At 45.6% G+C, this 18677-nt stretch overlaps 1 protein-coding gene across 1 annotated transcript; it reads left to right on the forward strand.

Annotated features, from left to right (window-relative positions):
* The first annotated feature begins 4647 nt into the window (after positions 1–4647).
* Positions 4648–13948, forward strand: LOC106604003 (transmembrane protein 26-like). The gene is made up of 5 exons (XM_082964552.1): positions 4648–5161; positions 5335–5345; positions 5893–6136; positions 10835–10914; positions 12003–13948. The coding sequence occupies exons 1-5, from the start codon at positions 4914–4916 to the stop codon at positions 12263–12265; spliced, it is 846 nt and encodes a 281-aa protein (XP_082820678.1). The 5' UTR covers positions 4648–4913; the 3' UTR covers positions 12266–13948.
* Positions 13949–18677: the final 4729 nt, after the last annotated feature.

The raw sequence follows: 18677 nt of genomic DNA on the forward strand, positions 1-18677 counted from the left end.
TACGCCATTTTTCTCGTAGAAAAGCGATAATATTCCGACAGGGAATCTCCTTTTCGGCAAACAGAGGAAAAAATCACAAAGGCGGGGGCGGTCGGGTCACGCGCATAAGCCCAGAGTCCCTTGATCGGCCACTTGAGAAAGGCGATAATGTGTTTCAGCCTGGGGCTGGAATGACGACATTCTGTTTTTTCCCGGGCTCTGAGAGCCTATGGAAGATGTGGGAAGTGTCACGTTAGAGCAGAGATCCTTAGTAAAAGATAGAGATGGAAAAGAAGTTCAAGAAATGGTCAGACAGGCCACTTCCTGTAAAGGAATCTCTCAGGTTTTGACCTGCCATTTGAGTTCTGTTATACTCACAGACACCATTCAAACAGTTTTAGAAACTTTAGGGTGTTTTCTATCCATATGTAATAAGTATATGCATATTCTAGTTACTGGGTAGGAGTGGTAACCAGATTAAATCGGGTATGTTTTTTATCCAGCCGTGTCAATACTGCCCCCTAGCCCTAACAGGATAAAAATATATATATATAAAAAAAATATATATATAAAAAAACGAACAAAAACATCGTTACATTTATGAGACGTGTTTGTGCATTAGTAGCACAATTTCTAACTTATTTACATTTGTTTTTACTTACTCTTGTATGTTGACGCCATATTGACTGTGGTTTGTCAACAATAAGAATATGAAAAAAAAGTAACAAGTAATTAAAGAGCAGCAGTAAAATAACAATAGCGAGACTATATACAGGGGGTACCGGTACAGAGTCAATGTGGAGGCTATATACAGGGGGTAACTGTACAGAGTCAATGTGGAGGCTATATACAGGGGGTCCCAGCGCGCACGACCCACGTGGAGTTCCAGGTCTCCGGCAGCCTCTGGAACTGCCGGTCTGCGGCCAACAAGGCAGAGTTCATCTCAGCCTATGCTACCCTCCAGTCCCTCGACTTCTTGGCGCTGACGGAAACATGGATTACCACAGATAACACTGCTACTCCTACTGCTCTCTCCTCGTCTGCCCACGTGTTCTCGCACACCCCGAGAGCTTCTGGTCAGCGGGGTGGTGGTACTGGGATCCTCATCTCTCCCAAGTGGACATTCTCTCTTTCTCCCCTGACCCATCTGTCTATCGCCTCCTTTGAATTCCATGCTGTCACAGTTACCAGCCCTTTCAAGCTTAACATCCTTATCATTTATCGCCCTCCAGGTTCCCTTGGAGAGTTCATCAATGAGCTTGACGCCTTGATAAGTTCCTTTCCTGAGGATTGCTCACCTCTCACAGTTCTGGGTGAATTTAACCTCCCCACGTCTACCTTTGACTCATTCCTCTCTGCCTCCTTCTTTCCATTCCTCTCCTCTTTTGACCTCACCCTCTCACCTTCCCCCCCTACTCACAAGGCAGGCAATACGCTTGACCTCATCTTTACTAGATGCTGTTCTTCCACTAATCTCATTGCAACTCCCCTCCAAGTCTCCGACCACTACCTTGTATCCTTTTCCCTCTCGCTCTCATCCAACACTTCTCACTCTGCCCCTACTCGGATGGTATTGCGCCGTCGCAACCTTCGCTCTCTCTCCCCCGCTACTCTCTCCTCTTCCATCCTATCATCTCTTCCCTCTGCTCAAACCTTCTCCAACCTATCTCCTGATTCTGCCTCCTCAACCCTCCTCTCCTCCCTTTCTGCATCCTTTGACTCTCTATGCCCCCTATCCTCCAGGCCGGCTCGGTCCTCCCCTCCTGCTCCGTGGCTCGACGACTCATTGCGAGCTCACAGAACAGGGCTCCGGGCAGCCGAGCGGAAATGGAGGAAAACTCACCTCCCTGCGGACCTGGCATCCTTTCACTCCCTCCTCTCTACATTTTCCTCTTCTGTCTCTGCTGCTAAAGCCACTTTCTACCACTCTAAATTCCAAGCATATGCCTCTAACCCTAGGAAGCTCTTTGCCACCTTCTCCTCCCTCCTGAATCCTCCTCCCCCTCCCCCCCCCTCCTCCCTCTCTGCGGATGACTTCGTCAACCATTTTGAAAAGAAGGTCGACGACATCCGATCCTCGTTTGCTAAGTCAAACGACACCGCTGGTCCTGCTCACACTGCCCTATCCTGTGCTTTGACCTCTTTCTCCACTCTCTCTCCAGATGAAATCTCGCGTCTTGTGACGGCCGGCCGCCCAACAACCTGCCCGCTTGACCCTATCCCCTCCTCTCTTCTCCAGACCATTTCCGGAGACCTTCTCCCTTACCTCACCTCGCTCATCAACTCATCCTTGACCGCTGGCTACGTCCCTTCCGTCTTCAAGAGAGCGAGAGTTGCACCCCTTCTGAAAAAACCTACACTCGAGCCCTCCGATGTCAACAACTACAGACCAGTATCCCTTCTTTCTTTTCTCTCAAACTCTTGAACGTGCCCTCCTTGGCCAGCTCTCCTGCTACCTCTCTCAGAATGACCTTCTTGATCCAAATCAGTCAGGTTTCAAGACTGGTCATTCAACTGAGGCTGCTCTTCTCTGTGTCACGGAGGCGCTCCGCACTGCTAAAGCTAACTCTCTCTCCTCTGCTCTCATCCTTCTAGACCTATCGGCTGCCTTTGATACTGTGAACCATCAGATCCTCCTCTCCACCCTCTCCGAGTTGGGCATCTCCGGCGCGGCCCACGCTTGGATTGCGTCCTACCTGACAGGTCGCTCCTACCAGGTGGCGTGGCGAGAATCTGTCTCCGCACCACGTGCTTTCACCACAGGTGTCCCCCAGGGCTCTGTTTTAGGCCCTCTCCTATTCTCGCTATACACCAAGTCACTTGGCTCTGTCATATCCTCACATGTTCTCTCCTATCATTGCTATGCAGACGACACACAATTAATCTTCTCCTTTCCCCCTTCTGATAACCAGGTGGCGAATCGCATCTCTGCATGTCTGGCAGACATATCAGTGTGGATGACGGATCACCACCTAAAGCTGAACTTCGGCAAGACGGAGCTGCTCTTCCTCCCAGGGAAGGACTGCCCGTTCCATGATCTCGCCATCACGGTTGACAACTCCATTGTGTCCTCCTCCCAGAGTGCTAAGAACCTTGGCGTGACCCTGGACAACACCCTGTCGTTCTCCACTAACATCAAGGCGGTGACCCGATCCTGTAGGTTCATGCTCTACAACATTCGCAGAGTACGACCCTGCCTCACACAGGAAGCGGCGCAGGTCCTAATCCAGGCACTTGTCATCTCCCGTCTGGATTACTGCAACTCGCTGTTGGCTGGGCTCCCTGCCTGTGCCATTAACCTGTTAGGGCTAGGGGGCAGCATTGACACGGCTGGATAAAAAACATACCCGATTTAATCTGGTTACCACTCCTACTCAGTAACTAGAATATGCATATACTTATTACATATGGATAGAAAACACCCTAAATTTTCTAAAACTGTTTGAATGGTGTCTGTGAGTATAACAGAACTCAAATGGCAGGTCAAAACCTGAGAGATTCCTTTACAGGAAGTGGCCTGTCTGACCATTTGTTGAACTTCTTTTCCATCTCTATCATTTACTAAGGATCTCTGCTCTAACGTGACACTTCCCACGTCGTCCATAGGCGCTCAGAGCCCGGGAAAAAACAGAATGTCGTCATTCCAGCCCCAGGCTGAAACACATTATCGCCTTTCTCAAGTGGCCGATCAAGAGACACTAGCTTATGCGCGTGACCCCGACCGCCCCCGCATTTTGGGATTTTTTCCTCTGTTTGCCGAAAAGGAGATTCCCTGTCGGAATATTATCGCTTTTCTACGAGAAAAATGTCGTAAAAATTGATTTTAAACAGCGGTTGACATGCTTCGAAGTACGGTAATGGAATACTTAGAATTTTATTGTCACGAATTGCGCCAAGCGCGTGACACTTCTTTACTATTTCGGATAGTGTCTGGAACGCACGAACAAAACGCCGCTATTCGGATATAACGATGGATTATTTTGGACCAAACCAACATTTGTTATTGAAGTAGCTGTCCTGGGTGTGTATTCTGACGAAGACAACAAAAGGTAATGAAATTTTTATAATAGTAAATATGATTATGGTGAGTGCTAAACTTGCCGGGTGTCTAAATAGCGAGCCCGTGATGCCTGGGCTATGTACTTAGAATATTGCAAAATGTGCTTTCACCAAAAAGCTATTTTAAAATCGGACATATCGAGTGCATAGAGGAGGTCTGTATCTATAATTCTTAAAATAATTGTTATGCTTTTTGTGAACGTTTATCGTGAGTAATTTAGTAAAATGTTAGCGAATTCCCCGGAAGTTTGGGGGGGGGTATGCTAGTTCTGAACGTCACATGCTAATGTAAAAAGCTGGTTTTTGATATAAATATGAACTTGATTGAACAAAACATGCATGTATTGTATAACATAATGTCCTAGGGTTGTCATCTGATGAAGATCATCAAAGGTGAGTGCTGCATTTAGCTGTCTTCTGGGTTTTGGTGACATTATATGCTGGCTTGAAAAATGGGTGTCTGATTATTTCTGGCTTGGTACTCTGCTGACATAATCTAATGTTTTGCTTTCGTTGTAAAGCCTTTTTGAAATCGGACAGTGTGGTTAGATTAACGAGAGTCTTATCTTTAAATGGCTGTAAAATAGTCATATGTTTGAGAAATTGAAGTAATAGGATTTTTAAGGTTTTGAAAATCGCGCCACAGGATAGCAGTGGCTGTTACGTAGGTGGGACGAATTCGTCCCACCTAGCCCATAGAGGTTAAAAATGTCAAATTGACTTTTACTCAACTAATTACTTAGCATTTGTCGCGCGTCAAGGGCAGGATTTTGCCACCAGCAGCAGCCATCGGGTATTTCTTGTGCGGAGGCGTGTCTAAACGTTCACTTTTTCAACGGTTTGTTGAATCGGCTGAAAGCGAGCAGACTGGAAATATGCCCCGTTCATGTGGCGGCTGGATTTGTATCGGATTTCTCCCACCCAGACAAAAAAAGATGATAGTGAAGTTTATCTGTGCGGTTGTTACCCGGTCCCTATTCCTCCTCATCTCTCTGATAGGAGTATGGAGGGTGGTCTGGGTTAAGAATAATGCTCTTTATTGGTTCTTAACGATCCTTTATCTTCCTCTGGTGGTTGAGATGATTCTAACCCTGAAGAGAAAAAAATTACAGGATTATAAATGGTAAATCTAAATAACATACAACTGTGAAATTACAGGATTATAAATGGTCAATCTAAATAACATAGAACTGTGAAATTACAGGATTATAAATGGTAAATCTAAATAACATACAACTGTGAAATGACAGGATTATAAATGGTAAATCTAAATAATATACAACTGTGAAATTACAGGATTATAAATGGTAAATCTAAATAACATACAACTGTGAAATTACAGGATTATAAATGGTAAATCTAAATAACATACAACTGTGAAATTACAGGATTATAAATGGTAAATCTAAATAACATACAACTGTGAAATGACAGGATTATAAATGGTAAATCTAAATAACATACAACTGTGAAATGACAGGATTATAAATGGTAAATCTAAATAACATACAACTGTGAAATTACAGGATTATAAATGGTAAATCTAAATAACATACAACTGAGACTAAGCTTGTGAGCTGGGACTTTTTGTATAACTAAAATACACTTTTATTAATCTGGCCTACTCTGCTGCTGGCTGTAGTACCCTCCCCTGGCCTGAACTGGGGCCCTTCTCTCCCTTAACCTCTAAGAAAACATTAATTCATGTTTTTTAAGGAGATTTTGAGATACTGATCTTTAATAATAACAACAATGGATGGAGTTACCTAGCCAGTAATAACTTCTAATCAGTTATACTAACCACTATGTGTTTCTCTGGATGGAGTTACCTAGCCAGTAATAACCTCTAATCAGTTATACTAACCACTATGTGTTTCTCTGGATGGAGTTACCTAGCCACACTGTTGTCGTCAGTGTGTGCTAACGACTGGATCCTAGGCCTCCACCAGACCCTGTTGATCCTGCTGGTCATAGGGAAGTGGCTGCTTCCTGTAGCAGGAGGGGTGACCAGGGATGAACTCTCTCAGCTCCTCCTCATCTTCGTAGGCACTGCCGCTGACATCCTGGAGTTCACCTCAGAGACGCTGTTGGATGTCGAGTCCCTAAACCCTGAACTCTAACCCCTAACTCTAACCCGTAACCCCTAACCTCTAACCCCTAACCCCTAACTCTAACCCATAACCTCTAACCCCTAACTCTAACCCCTAACCCTAACACCAAACCCTAACTCTAACTCCTAACCCCTAACTCCTAACCCCTAACTCTAACCCCTAACCCCTAACCTCTAACCCCTAACCCCTAACCTCTAACCCCTAACTCTAACCCCTAACCCCTAACCCCTAACTCTAACCCCTAACTCTAACCCCTAACTCTAACCCCTAACCCCTAACCTCTAACCCCTAACCTCTAACCCCTAACCTCTAACCCCTAACTCTAACCCCTAACTCTAACCCCCCACCTCTAACCCCCAACCTCTAACCCCTAACCCCAAACCTCTAACCCCTAACCCCTAACCTCTAACCTCTAACCCCTAACCTCTAACCCCTAACCCCTAACCCCTAACTCTAACCCCTAACCTCTAACCCCTAACCCCTAACTCTAACCCCTAACCTCTAACCCCTAACCTCTAACCCCTAACTCTAACCCCTAACCCCTGACCCCTAACCCCTAACCCTAACCCTAACCTCTAACCCCTAACCCCTGACCTCTAACCCCTAACCCCTAACCTCTAACCCCAAACCCCAAACTCTAACCCCTAACCCTAACCCCCTAACCCCTGACCTCTAACCCCCTAACCCCTAACCTCTAACCTCTAACCCCTAACTCTAACCCCTAACCCCTAACTCTAACCCCTAACTCTAACCCCTAACCTCTAACCCCTAACCTCTAACCCCTAACTCTAGCCCCTAATGCTAACCCCTAACTCTAACCCCCAACCTCTAACCCCTAACCTCAAACCTCTAACCCCTAACCCCTAACCTCTAACCCCTAACCCTAACCCTAACCCCTAACCCTAACCCTAACCCTTAACCCCTAACTCTAACCTCTAACCCCTAACCCCTAACTCTAACCCCTAACCTCTAACCTCTAACCCCTAACTCTAACCCCTAACCCCTGACCCCTGACCCCTAACCCTAACCCTAACCTCCAACCCCTAACCCCTGACCTCTAACCCCTAACCCTTAACCCCTAACCTCTAACCCCAAACTCTAACCCCTAACCCCTAACCCTAACCCCCTAACCCCTGACCTCTAACCCCTAACCCCAAACCTCTAACCCCTAACCCCTAACCTCTAACCCCTAACCCCTAACCTCTAACCTCTAACCCGAAACTCTAACCCCTAACCCCTAACTCTAACCCCTAACCCCTGACCCCTGACCCCTAACCCCTAACTCTAACCCCCAACCTCTAACCCCCAACCTCTAACCCCTAACCCCTAACCTCTAACCCCTAACCCCTAACCCCTAACCCTAACCCCTAACCCCTAACTCTAACCCCTAACCTCTAACCCCTAACCCCTAACCCCTAACTCTAACCCCTAACCTCTAACCCCTAACTCTAACCCCTAACCCCTGACCCCTAACCCCTAACCCTAACCCTAACCTCTAACCCCTAACCCCTGACCTCTAACCCCTAACCCCTAACCCCAAACCCCAAACTCTATCCCTAACCCCCTAACCCCTGACCTCTAACCCCTAACTCTAACCTCTAACCCCTAACCCCTAATCTCTAACCCCTAACTCTAACCCCTAACCCCTACCTCTAACCCCTAACTCTAACCCCTAACTCTAACCCCTAACCCCTAACCTCTAACCCCTAACTCTAACCACTAACTCTAACCCCTAACTCTAACCTCTAACCCCTAACCCCTAACCCCTAACCCCTAACCTCAAACTCTAACCCCTAACCACTGACCCCTAACCCCTAACCCTAACCTCTAACCCCTAACCCCCTAACCCCTGACCTCTAACCCCTAACCTCTAACCCCTAACCTCTAACCCTAACCTCTAACCCCTAACCCCCTAACCCCTAACTCTAACCCCTAACCCCTAACTCTAACCCCTAACCCCTAACCTCTAACCCCTAACCCCTAACCCCTAACCCCTAACCTCTAACCCTTAACCCCTAACTCTAACCCCTAACTCTAACCCCTAACCCCTAACCCTAATCCCTAACCCTAACCCCTAACCTCTAACCCCTAACCCCTAACTCTAACCCCTAACCCCTAACCTCTAACCCCTAACCCCTAACCCCTAACCTCTAACCCCTAACCCCTAACCCCTAACCTCTAACCCTTAACCCCTAACTCTAACCCCTAACTCTAACCCCTAACCCCTAACCCTAATCCCTAACCCTAACCCCTAACCTCTAACCCCTAACTCTAACCCCTAACCCCTAACCTCTAACCCCTAACTCTAACCCCTAACCCTAACCCCTAACTCTAACCCCTAACGCTAACCCCTAACCCCTAACTCTAACCCCTAACAACCAACCTCTAACCCCTAACCCCTAACCCCTAACCCCTAACCTCTAACCCCTAACCACCTAACCCCTAACCTCTAAACCCTAACCTCAAACTCTAACCCCTAACCACTGACCCCTAACCCCTAACCCTAACCTCTAACCCCTAACCCCCTAACCCCTGACCTCTAACCCCTAACCTCTAACCCCTAACCTCTAACCCTAACCTCTAACCCCTAACCCCCTAACCCCTAACTCTAACCCCTAACTCTAACACCTAACCCCTAACCTCTAACCCCTAACCCCTAACCCCTAACCTCTAACCCCTAACCCCTAACCCCTAACGTCTAACCCTTAACCCCTAACTCTAACCCCTAACTCTAACCCCTAACCCTAATCCCTAACCCTAACCCCTAACCTCTAACCCCTAACCCCTAACTCTAACCCCTAACCCTTAACCTCTAACCCCTAACTCTAACCCCTAACCCTAACCCCTAACTCTAACCCCTAACGCTAACCCCTAACCCCTAACTCTAACCCCTAACAACCAACCTCTAACCCCTAACTCTAACCCCTAACTCTAACCCCTAACCTCTAACCCCTAACCCCTAATCTCTAACCCCTAACTCTAACCCCTAACCCCTACCTCTAACCCCTAACTCTAACCCCTAACTCTAACCCCTAACCCCTAACCCCTAACCTCTAACCCCTATCTCTAACCACTAACTCTAACCCCTAACTCTAACCTCTAACCCCTTACCCCTAACCCCTAACCTCAAACTCTAACCCCTAACCACTGACCCCTAACCCCTAACCCTAACCTCTAACCCCCTAACCCCTGACCTCTAACCCCTAACCTCTAACCCCTAACCTCTAACCCTAACCTCTAACCCCTAACCCCCTAACCCCTAACTCTAACCCCTAACTCTAACCCCTAACCCCTAACCTCTAACCCCTAACCCCTAACCCCTAACCTCTAACCCCTAACCCCTAACCCCTAACCTCTAACCCTTAACCCCTAACTCTAACCCCTAACTCTAACCCCTAACCCCTAACCCTAATCCCTAACCCTAACCCCTAACCTCTAACCCCTAACCCCTAACTCTAACCCCTAACCCCTAACCTCTAACCCCTAACTCTAACCCCTAACCCTAACCCCTAACTCTAACCCCTAACGCTAACCCCTAACCCCTAACTCTAACCCCTAACAACCAACCTCTAACCCCTAACCCCTAACCCCTAACTCTAACCTCTAACCCCTAACCACCTAACCCCTAACCTCTAAACCCTAACTCTAACCCCTAACCCCTAACTCTAACCCCTAACCTCTAACCCCCTAACCCCTAACCTCTAAACCATAACTCTAACCCCTAACCCCTAACCTCTAAACCATAACTCTAACCCCTAACCTCTAACCCCTAACTCTAACCCCTAACCCCTAACTCTAACCCCTAACCCCTAACCCCTAAACTCTAACCCCTAACCCCTAACCCCTAACCCCTAACTCTAACCCCTAACCTCTAACTCTAACCACTAACCCCTGACCCCTAACCTTTAACCCCTAACCCCTAACCTCTAACCCCTAACCCCTAACCCCTGACCTCAAAGATAGTGTCTGATGTCTAGTCAGTACCTTAACCCCTAACCCCTAACCTCAGAGATAGTGCCTGATGTCTAGTCAGTACCTTAACCCCTAACCCCTAACCCCTAACCTCAGAGATACTGTCTGATGTCAAGTCAGTACCTTAACCCCTAACCCCTAACCTCAAAGATAGTGTCTGATGTCTAGTCAGTACCTTAACCCCTAACCCCTAACCTCAGAGATAGTGCCTGATGTCTAGTCAGTACCTTAACCCCTAACCCCTAACCCCTAACCTCAGAGATAGTGTCTGATGTCTAGTCAGTACCTTAACCCCTAACCCCTAACCTCAGAGATACTGTCTGATGTAGATATTTTAAGTCAGTAGACATTATATGTAGCCTGGGTGCCAGTCTTTCTGCACTCTTGGCATGACAATTCCATAAGGAATAGAAACAGACTGAACCCAGGCTACAGTAGCATGACAATTCCATAAGGAACAGAAACAGACTGGACCCAGGCTACAGTAGCATGACAATTCCATAAGGAACAGAAACAAACTGGACCCAGGCTACAGTAGCATGACAATTCCATAAGGAACAGAAACAGACTGAACCCAGGCTACAATAGCATGACAATTCCATAAGTAACAGAAACAGACTGAACCCAGGCTACAGTAGCAGTGCAGAGAAACATACATGAGAATGTTTCTGCAACTTCACACCCTTAACAATGTTTAACCATGTCTCCCACAGGGACAGCAATCCCAGCATGGTGTACGTCATCCTAGGAGTCTGGACGTGGAGCATGTTCCAGTTTCCTCTCCACCTGTCATGTACTGTGTGTTTCTATACTGGCTCTTCTTATGGTTACGGTAACCATAATGTTATTGCTCTGTTATACAGGAAATTACGGTAATCATAATGTTATTGCTCTGTTATACAGGGAATTACGGTAACCATAATGTAATTGCACTGTTATACAGGGAATTATGGTAACCATAATGTTATTGCTCTGTTATACAGGGAATTACGGTAACCATAATGTTATTGCTCTGTTATACAGGGAATTATGGTAACCATAATGCTATTGCTCTGTTATACAGGGAATTACGGTAACCATAATGTTATTGCTCTGTTATACAGGGAATTACGGTAACCATAATGTTATTGCTCTGTTATACAGGGAATTACAGTAATCATAATGTTATTGCTCTGTTATACAGGGAATTATGGTAACCATAATGTTATTGCTCTGTTATACAGGGAATTACGGTAACCATAATGTTATTGCTCTGTTATACAGGGAATTATGGTAACCATAATGTTATTGCTCTGTTATACAGGGAATTATGGTAACCATAATGTTATTGCTCTGTTATACAGGGAATTACGGTAATCATAATGTTATTGCTCTGTTATACAGGGAATTATGGTAACCATAATGCTATTGCTCTGTTATACAGGGAATTACGGTAACCATAATGTTATTGCTCTGTTATACAGGGAATTACGGTAACCATAATGTTATTGCTCTGTTATACAGGGAATTACAGTAATCATAATGTTATTGCTCTGTTATACAGGGAATTACGGTAATCATAATGTTATTGCTCTGTTATACAGGGAATTACGGTAACCATAATGTTATTGCTCTGTTATACAGGGAATTACGGTAATCATAATGTAATTGCTCTGTTATACAGGGAATTACGGTAATCATAATGTTATTGCTCTGTTATACAGGGAATTATGGTAATGACAATATTTTTCCACCAGAATTTCTTGGGACCCAATCGCAAATATATTTATATTAATTTTATTCAGTCAGTATGTATGTGGCGATATTTAGACACAGATGTGGATTTCAATGTCACTAACTTATCCCACATGACCAGTTGACCAATGTCTCTTCTCTCCCCAGTGTCTACCTCCAGACCTGATGAATATTCAGAGGGGGATCAGGGTGTGGCTCTGCTGGCCAGACTAAGGACAGATATCTGGAGCATGGAGGAGAGCCTCTTCATCCAGGACGGACCCTTCCTGGTGGTCCGCCTCACCCTCGTCCTCCACTTCCACGTCATACACCAGATGCTCATCTTCTTCGCCATCAAGAACTTCCTGGTGGTCGTTCTGAACTTCTACCATCTGTTCGTCATCTACACCGACTACAAGGCTTCAGGTTGATCTGAGGTCATAACAAGATGAAGATTCAGCTGTAAACTGGAACTGATAAATATCTCTGGGTTAGGGTGGGTAGACGGCTGACAGCAGACGTGTCTGTCTGAACACTGGGTAATATCTCTGGGTTAGGGTGGGTAGACGGCTGACAGCAGACGTGTCTGTCTGAACACTGGGTAATATCTCTGGGTTAGGGTGGGTAGACGGCTGACAGCAGACGTGTCTGTCTGAACACTGGGTAATATCTCTGGGTTAGGGTGGGTAGACGGCTGACAGCAGACATGTCTGTCTGAACACTGGGTAATATCTCTGGGTTAGGGTGGGTAGACGGCTGACAGCAGACATGTCTGTCTGAACACTGGGTAATATCTCTGGGTTAGGGTGGGTAGACGGCTGACAGCAGACATGTCTGTCTGAACACTGGGTAATATCTCTGGGTTAGGGTGGGTAGAGGGCTGACAGCAGAGGTGTCTGTCTGAACACTGGTAAATATCTCTGGGTTAGGGTGGGTAGATGGCTGACAGCAGACGTGTCTGTCTGAACACTGGGTAATATCTCTGGGTTAGGGTGGGTAGACGGCTGACAGCAGACGTGTCTGTCTGGATTATTAACAGCCACAGCTACTGACAAATTATGAACATAAGATTGTTCATGTTTGTTTGATCTCAAATTAGATCTATGGGTGGAACCCTTTAAATAAAATACAATTGGTCAGATTCACGTGGTTAGCAGATGTTATTGGTCACGTGGTCAGCAGATGTTATTGGTCACGTGGTTAGCAGATGTTATTGGTCACGTGGTTAGCAGATGTTATTGGTCAGATACACGTGGTTAGCAGATGTTATTGGTCACGTGGTTAGCAGATGTTATTGGTCACATATACGTGGTTAGCAGATGTTATTGGTCACGTGGTTAACAGATGTTATTGGTCAGATACACGTGGTGAGCAGATGTTATTGGTCACGTGGTTAGCAGATGTTATTGGTCACGTGGTTAGCCAGATGTTATTGGTCACGTGGTTAGCAGATGTTATTGGTCAGATACACGTGGTGAGCAGATGTTATTGGTCACGTGGTTAGCAGATGTTATTGGTCAGATACACGTGGTTAGCAGATGTTAGTGGTCACGTGGTTATCAGATGTTATTTCAGGTGTAGCGAAATGCTTGTGTTTCTAGCTCCAACAGTGCAGTAATATTTAACAAGTAATATCTAACAATTTCACAACAAATACCCAATACACACACATCTAAGTAAAGTGTCACGTCCTGACCAGTAATAGGGGTTATTGGTTAGTGTTTAGTTTGGTCAGGACGTGGCGGGGGTGTTTGTTTTATGTGGTTTGGGCTATGTATTTAGGTAGAGGGGTATTTGTTTTATGTGGTTCGGGGTTTGTGTGCATGTAGAGGGGTGTTAGATTCATGTGTTCCGGGGTTTTTGGTTTATGTTCTTGTTTTTGTATTCTAGGTTGTCTATGTTGTGTATTTCTTTGTTGGCCTGGTATGGCTCTCAATCAGGAACAGCTGTACATCGTTGTTGCTGATTGAGAGTCATACTTAAGGAGCTTGTTTTTCACCTGTCCCTTTGTGGGTAGTTGTCTTTGCACTGCTGTTAGTATAGCCTGCGAAACTGTCGTTCTGTCGCTTCTTTTTTTTCATGTTCACTATTAAATAAAAAATGATGAGCCTTGGTCTCTACATTACGACACCTGTGACATAAAGGAATGGAATTAAGAATATATAAATATATGGATGAGCAATGTCATAGCGGCATAGACTGAGATACAGTAGAATAGAATACAGTATATACATATGAGATGAGTAATACATAGACTAAGATACAGTAGGATAGAATACAGTATATACATATGAGATGAGTAATACATAGACTAAGATACAGTAGAATAGAATACAGTATATACATATGAGATGAGTAATACATAGACTTAGATACAGTAGAATAGGATAGAATACAGTATATATATAGACTAAGATACAGTAGTATAGAATACAGTATGTACATATGAGATGAGTAATACATAGACTAAGATACAGTAGAATACAGTATATACATATGAGATGAGTAATGCATAGACTAAGATACAGTAGAATAGGATAGAATACAGTATATACATATGAGATGAGTAATGCATAGACTAAGATACAGTAGAATACAGTATATACATATGAGATGAGTAATGCATAGACTAAGATACAGTAGAATACAGTATATACATATGAGATGAGTAATGCATAGACTAAGATACAGTAGAATAGGATACAGTATATACATATGAGATGAGTAATGCAAGATATGTACACATTATTAAAGTGACTAGTGTTCCATTATTAAAGTGGCCAATGATTTCAAGTCTGTATATTGGCAGCAGCCTCTCAATGTTAGTGATGGCTGTTTATCAGTCTGATGGCCTTGAGATAGAAGCTGTTTTTCAGTCTCTCGGTCCCAGCTTTGATGCACCTGTACTGACCTCGCCTTCTGGATGATAGCGGAGTGAACAGGCAGTGGCTCGGGTGGTTGTTGTCCTTGATGATCTTTTTGGCCTTCCTGTGACATCGGGTGGTGTAGGTGTCCTGGAGGGCAGGTAGTTTGCCCCCGGTGATGCGTTGTGCAGACCTCACTACACTCTGGAGAGCCCTGCGGTTGCAGGCGGTGCAGTTGCCGTACCAAGCGGTGATACAGCCCGACAGGATGCTCTCAATTGTGCATTTGTAAAAGTTTCTGAGGGTTTTAGGTGCCAAGCTGTTGCACCTTCTTCACCACACTGTGTGGCAGGACCATTTCAGTTTGTCCGTGATGTGAACGCCGAGGAACTTGAAGCTTTCCAGTATAGCTAGATAGTAGCAACACTCATAACAGAAGAATGAAAATTCCATGTCGTTATATTATTTAGCATCTTTAGTATTTTATTCACCATAGAGTTTAATGTATGGCCAAGCGTTGTTTTATCTTTCATTTACAATCTGTAGAAACTATGAGAATAGAAAGTTTCAGAACTTGTGTGAAACATCACAGTGCAGTTGGAAGAAAATATGGCAAATAGAAATGAAATGGATGCTAGTGTTCGGAGAGAGATGGGAAGGGTTGAGGGGCGCTAAAGGATGGGACTGGATGGTCATCAGAGATAGATGGGAGGGGTTGAGGGGCGCTGAAGGATGGGACTGGATGGTGTTCGGAGATAGATGGGAGGGGTTGAGGGGAGCTGAAGGATGGGACTGGATGGTGCTGAAGGATGGGACTGGATGGAGCTGAAGGATGGGACTGGATGGTGGTCAGAGATAGATGGGAGGGGTTGAGAGGCGCTGAAGGATGGGACTGGATGGAGCTGAAGGATGGGACTGGATGGAGCTGAAGGATGGGACTGGATGGTGTTCGGAGAGAGATGGGAGGGGTTGAGGGGAGCTGAAGGATGGGACTGGATGGTGGTCAGAGATAGATGGGAGGGGTTGAGGAGAGCTGAAGGATGGGACTGGATGGAGCTGAAGGATGGGACTGGATGGTGTTCAGAGATAGATGGGAGGGGTTGAGGGGCACTGAAGGATGGGACTGGATGGAGCTGAAGGATGGGACTGGATGGAGCTGAAGGATGGGACTGGATGGTGTTCAGAGATAGATGGGAGGGGTTGAGGGGCACTGAAGGATGGGACTGGATGGAGCAGAAGGATGGGACTGGATGGTGGTCAGAGTTAGATGGGAGGGGTTGAGGGTCAGAGATAGATGGGAGGGGTTGAGGGGCGCTGAAGGATGGGACTGGATGGAGCTGAAGGATGGGACTGGATGGAGCTGAAGGATGGGACTGGATGGTGGTCAGAGATAGATGGGAGGGGTTGAGGGGAGCTGAAGGATGGGACTGGATGGAGCTGAAGGATGGGACTGGATGGTGGTCAGAGATAGATGGGAGGGGTTGAGGGGAGCTGAAGGATGGGACTGGATGGTGGTCAGAGATAGATGGGAGGGGTTGAGGGTAGCTGAAGGATGGGACTGGATGGTGTTCAGAGATAAATGGGAGGGGTTGAGGGGAGCTGAAGGATGGGACTGGATGGAGCTGAAGGATGGGACTGGATGGTGGTCAGAGATAGATGGGAGGGGTTGAGGAGAGCTGAAGGATGCGACTGGATGGTCTTCAGAGATAGATGGGAGGGTTTGAGGGGAGCTGAAGGATGGGACTGGATGGAGTTGAAGGATGGGATTGGATGGAGCTGAAGGATGGGACTGGATGGTGTTCAGAGATAGATGGGAGGGGTTGAGGGGAGCTAAAGGATGGGACTGGATGGAGCTGAAGGATGGGATTGGATGGAGCTGAAGGATGTCCTCTGTTATGGGAGATATAATGTCTCTGTAACTCTGTCCTCTGTTATGGGAGATATAATGTCTATGTTACTCTGTCCTCTGTTACGGGAGATATAATGTCTCTGTAACTCTGTCCTCTGTTATGGGGGATATAATGGAATGTAGGACTGAACAAATCACCAGACTTCAAAGCCTTGTTTATAACAAGATGTAAACAGCTGATTGGCTTCGGTTGAAGTTGTTTACTCTTCACTTCCAGAATAATTAGCTGGGTTGAAGTCATTCTACACAATCCCATATCAAGTTCTGTTTTCGTGAAATGGGTTTTTATTTGATATGAAGGAGTGGATTTGATAGTTCCCTTCAACCTGACGTTAATGTAGCCTTTCTTCTGTAAATATAGCGTTGGTGAATTCCATGACAATTCCTGTTTACAAACTGCTTATCAGGATGTCTGTTGGGGAAATCAAGATGGTCATTTATCAATTGGAAAGAAAATACCATTCTGATCTCTCATGTACACCGAGTGTCCAAAACATTAGGAACACCTGCTCTTTCCATGACATAGACTGACCAGGTGAAACCAGGTGAAAGCTCTGATCCCGTATTGATGTCACATGTTAAATTCACTTCAATCAGGGAGGAGACAGGTTAAAGAAGGATTTTTAAGCCTTGAGACCATTGAGACATGGATTGTGTTATGTGTGCCATTCAGAGGGTGACGGGCAAGACAACAGATGTAAGTGCCTTTGAACGGGGTATGGTAGTAGGTGACGGGTAAACCGGTTTCAGTGTGTCAAGAACTGCAATGCTGCTGTTATTTTCTCACTCTGAACAGTTTCCTGTTTGGATCAAGAACGGTCCACCACACAAAGGATATCCAGCCAACTTGATACAACTGTGGGAAGCATTGGAGTCAGCATGGGCCAGCATTCATGTGGAACGCTTTCAACTCCTTGTAGAGTCCATCCCCTGATGAATTGAGGCTGTTCTGAGGGCAAAAGGGAGTGCAATTCAATATTAGGAACGTGCTCCTAATGTTTTGTCCATTCAGTGTAGATGTAGTACAGTATCATTATACTGTTGAAGGAATAGTAATTACATCATCTGTCCACCAGGAGGAGGTATGGTCACTAAACAACAGTAGTAATTACACCATCTGTCCACCAGGAGGAGGTATGGTCACTAAACAACAATAGTAATTACACCATCTGTCCACCAGGAGGAGGTATGGTCACTAAACAACAATAGTAATTACACCATCTGTCCACCAGGAGGTATGGTCACTAAACAACAACAGTAATTACATCTTCTGTCCACCAGGAAGAGGTATAGGTCCCTAAACAACAATAGTAATTACACCATCTGTCCACCAGGAGGAGGTATGGTCACTAAACAACAATAGTAATTACACCATCTGTCCACCAGGAGGAGGTATGGTCACTAAACAACAATAGTAATTACACCATCTGTCCACCAGGAGGAGGTATGGTCCCTAAACAACAATAGTAATTACACCATCTGTCCACCAGGAGGTATGGTCACTAAACAACAATAGTAATTACACCATCTGTCCTCCAGGAGGAGGTATAGGTCCCTAAACAACAATAGTAATTACATCATCTGTCCACCAGGAGGAGGTATAGGTCACTAAACAACAATAGTAATTACACCATCTGTCCACCAGGAGGAGGTATAGGTCACTAAACAACAATAGTAATTACACCATCTGTCCTCCAGGTGGAGGTATGGTCACTAAACAACAATAGTAATTACACACCATCTGTCCTCCTGGAGGAGGTATAGGTCCCTAAACAACAATAGTAATGACATAATCTGTCCACCAGGAGGAGGTATAGGTCCCTAAACAACAATAGTATTTACACCATCTGTCCACCAGGAGGAGGTATGGTCACGAAACAACAATAGTAATTACACCATCTGTCCACCAGGAGGAGGTATGGTCACTAAACAACAATAGTAATTACACCATCTGTCCACCAGGAGGTATGGTCCCTAAACAACGATAGTAATTACACCATCTGTCCTCCAGGAGGAGGTATGGTCACTAAACAACAATAGTAATTACACCATCTGTCCACCAGGAGGAGG

Source organism: Salmo salar, chromosome 18, assembly GCF_965601325.2.
Source record: "Salmo salar chromosome 18, fSalSal1, whole genome shotgun sequence".
Lineage (NCBI taxonomy): Eukaryota > Metazoa > Chordata > Actinopteri > Salmoniformes > Salmonidae > Salmo > Salmo salar.

Excerpts from the sequence above, each read along its gene's own strand:
- LOC106604003 (XM_082964552.1), top strand. The coding sequence starts at position 4,914 with ATGCCCCGTTCATGTGGCGGCTGGATTTGTATCGGATTTCTCCCACCC. Across the intron at positions 6,137-10,834 it reads GAGACGCTGTTGGATGTCGA|GGACAGCAATCCCAGCATGG; the intron begins GTCCCTAAACCC and ends TGTCTCCCACAG. Across the intron at positions 10,915-12,002 it reads GTTTCCTCTCCACCTGTCAT|TGTCTACCTCCAGACCTGAT; the intron begins GTACTGTGTGTT and ends TTCTCTCCCCAG.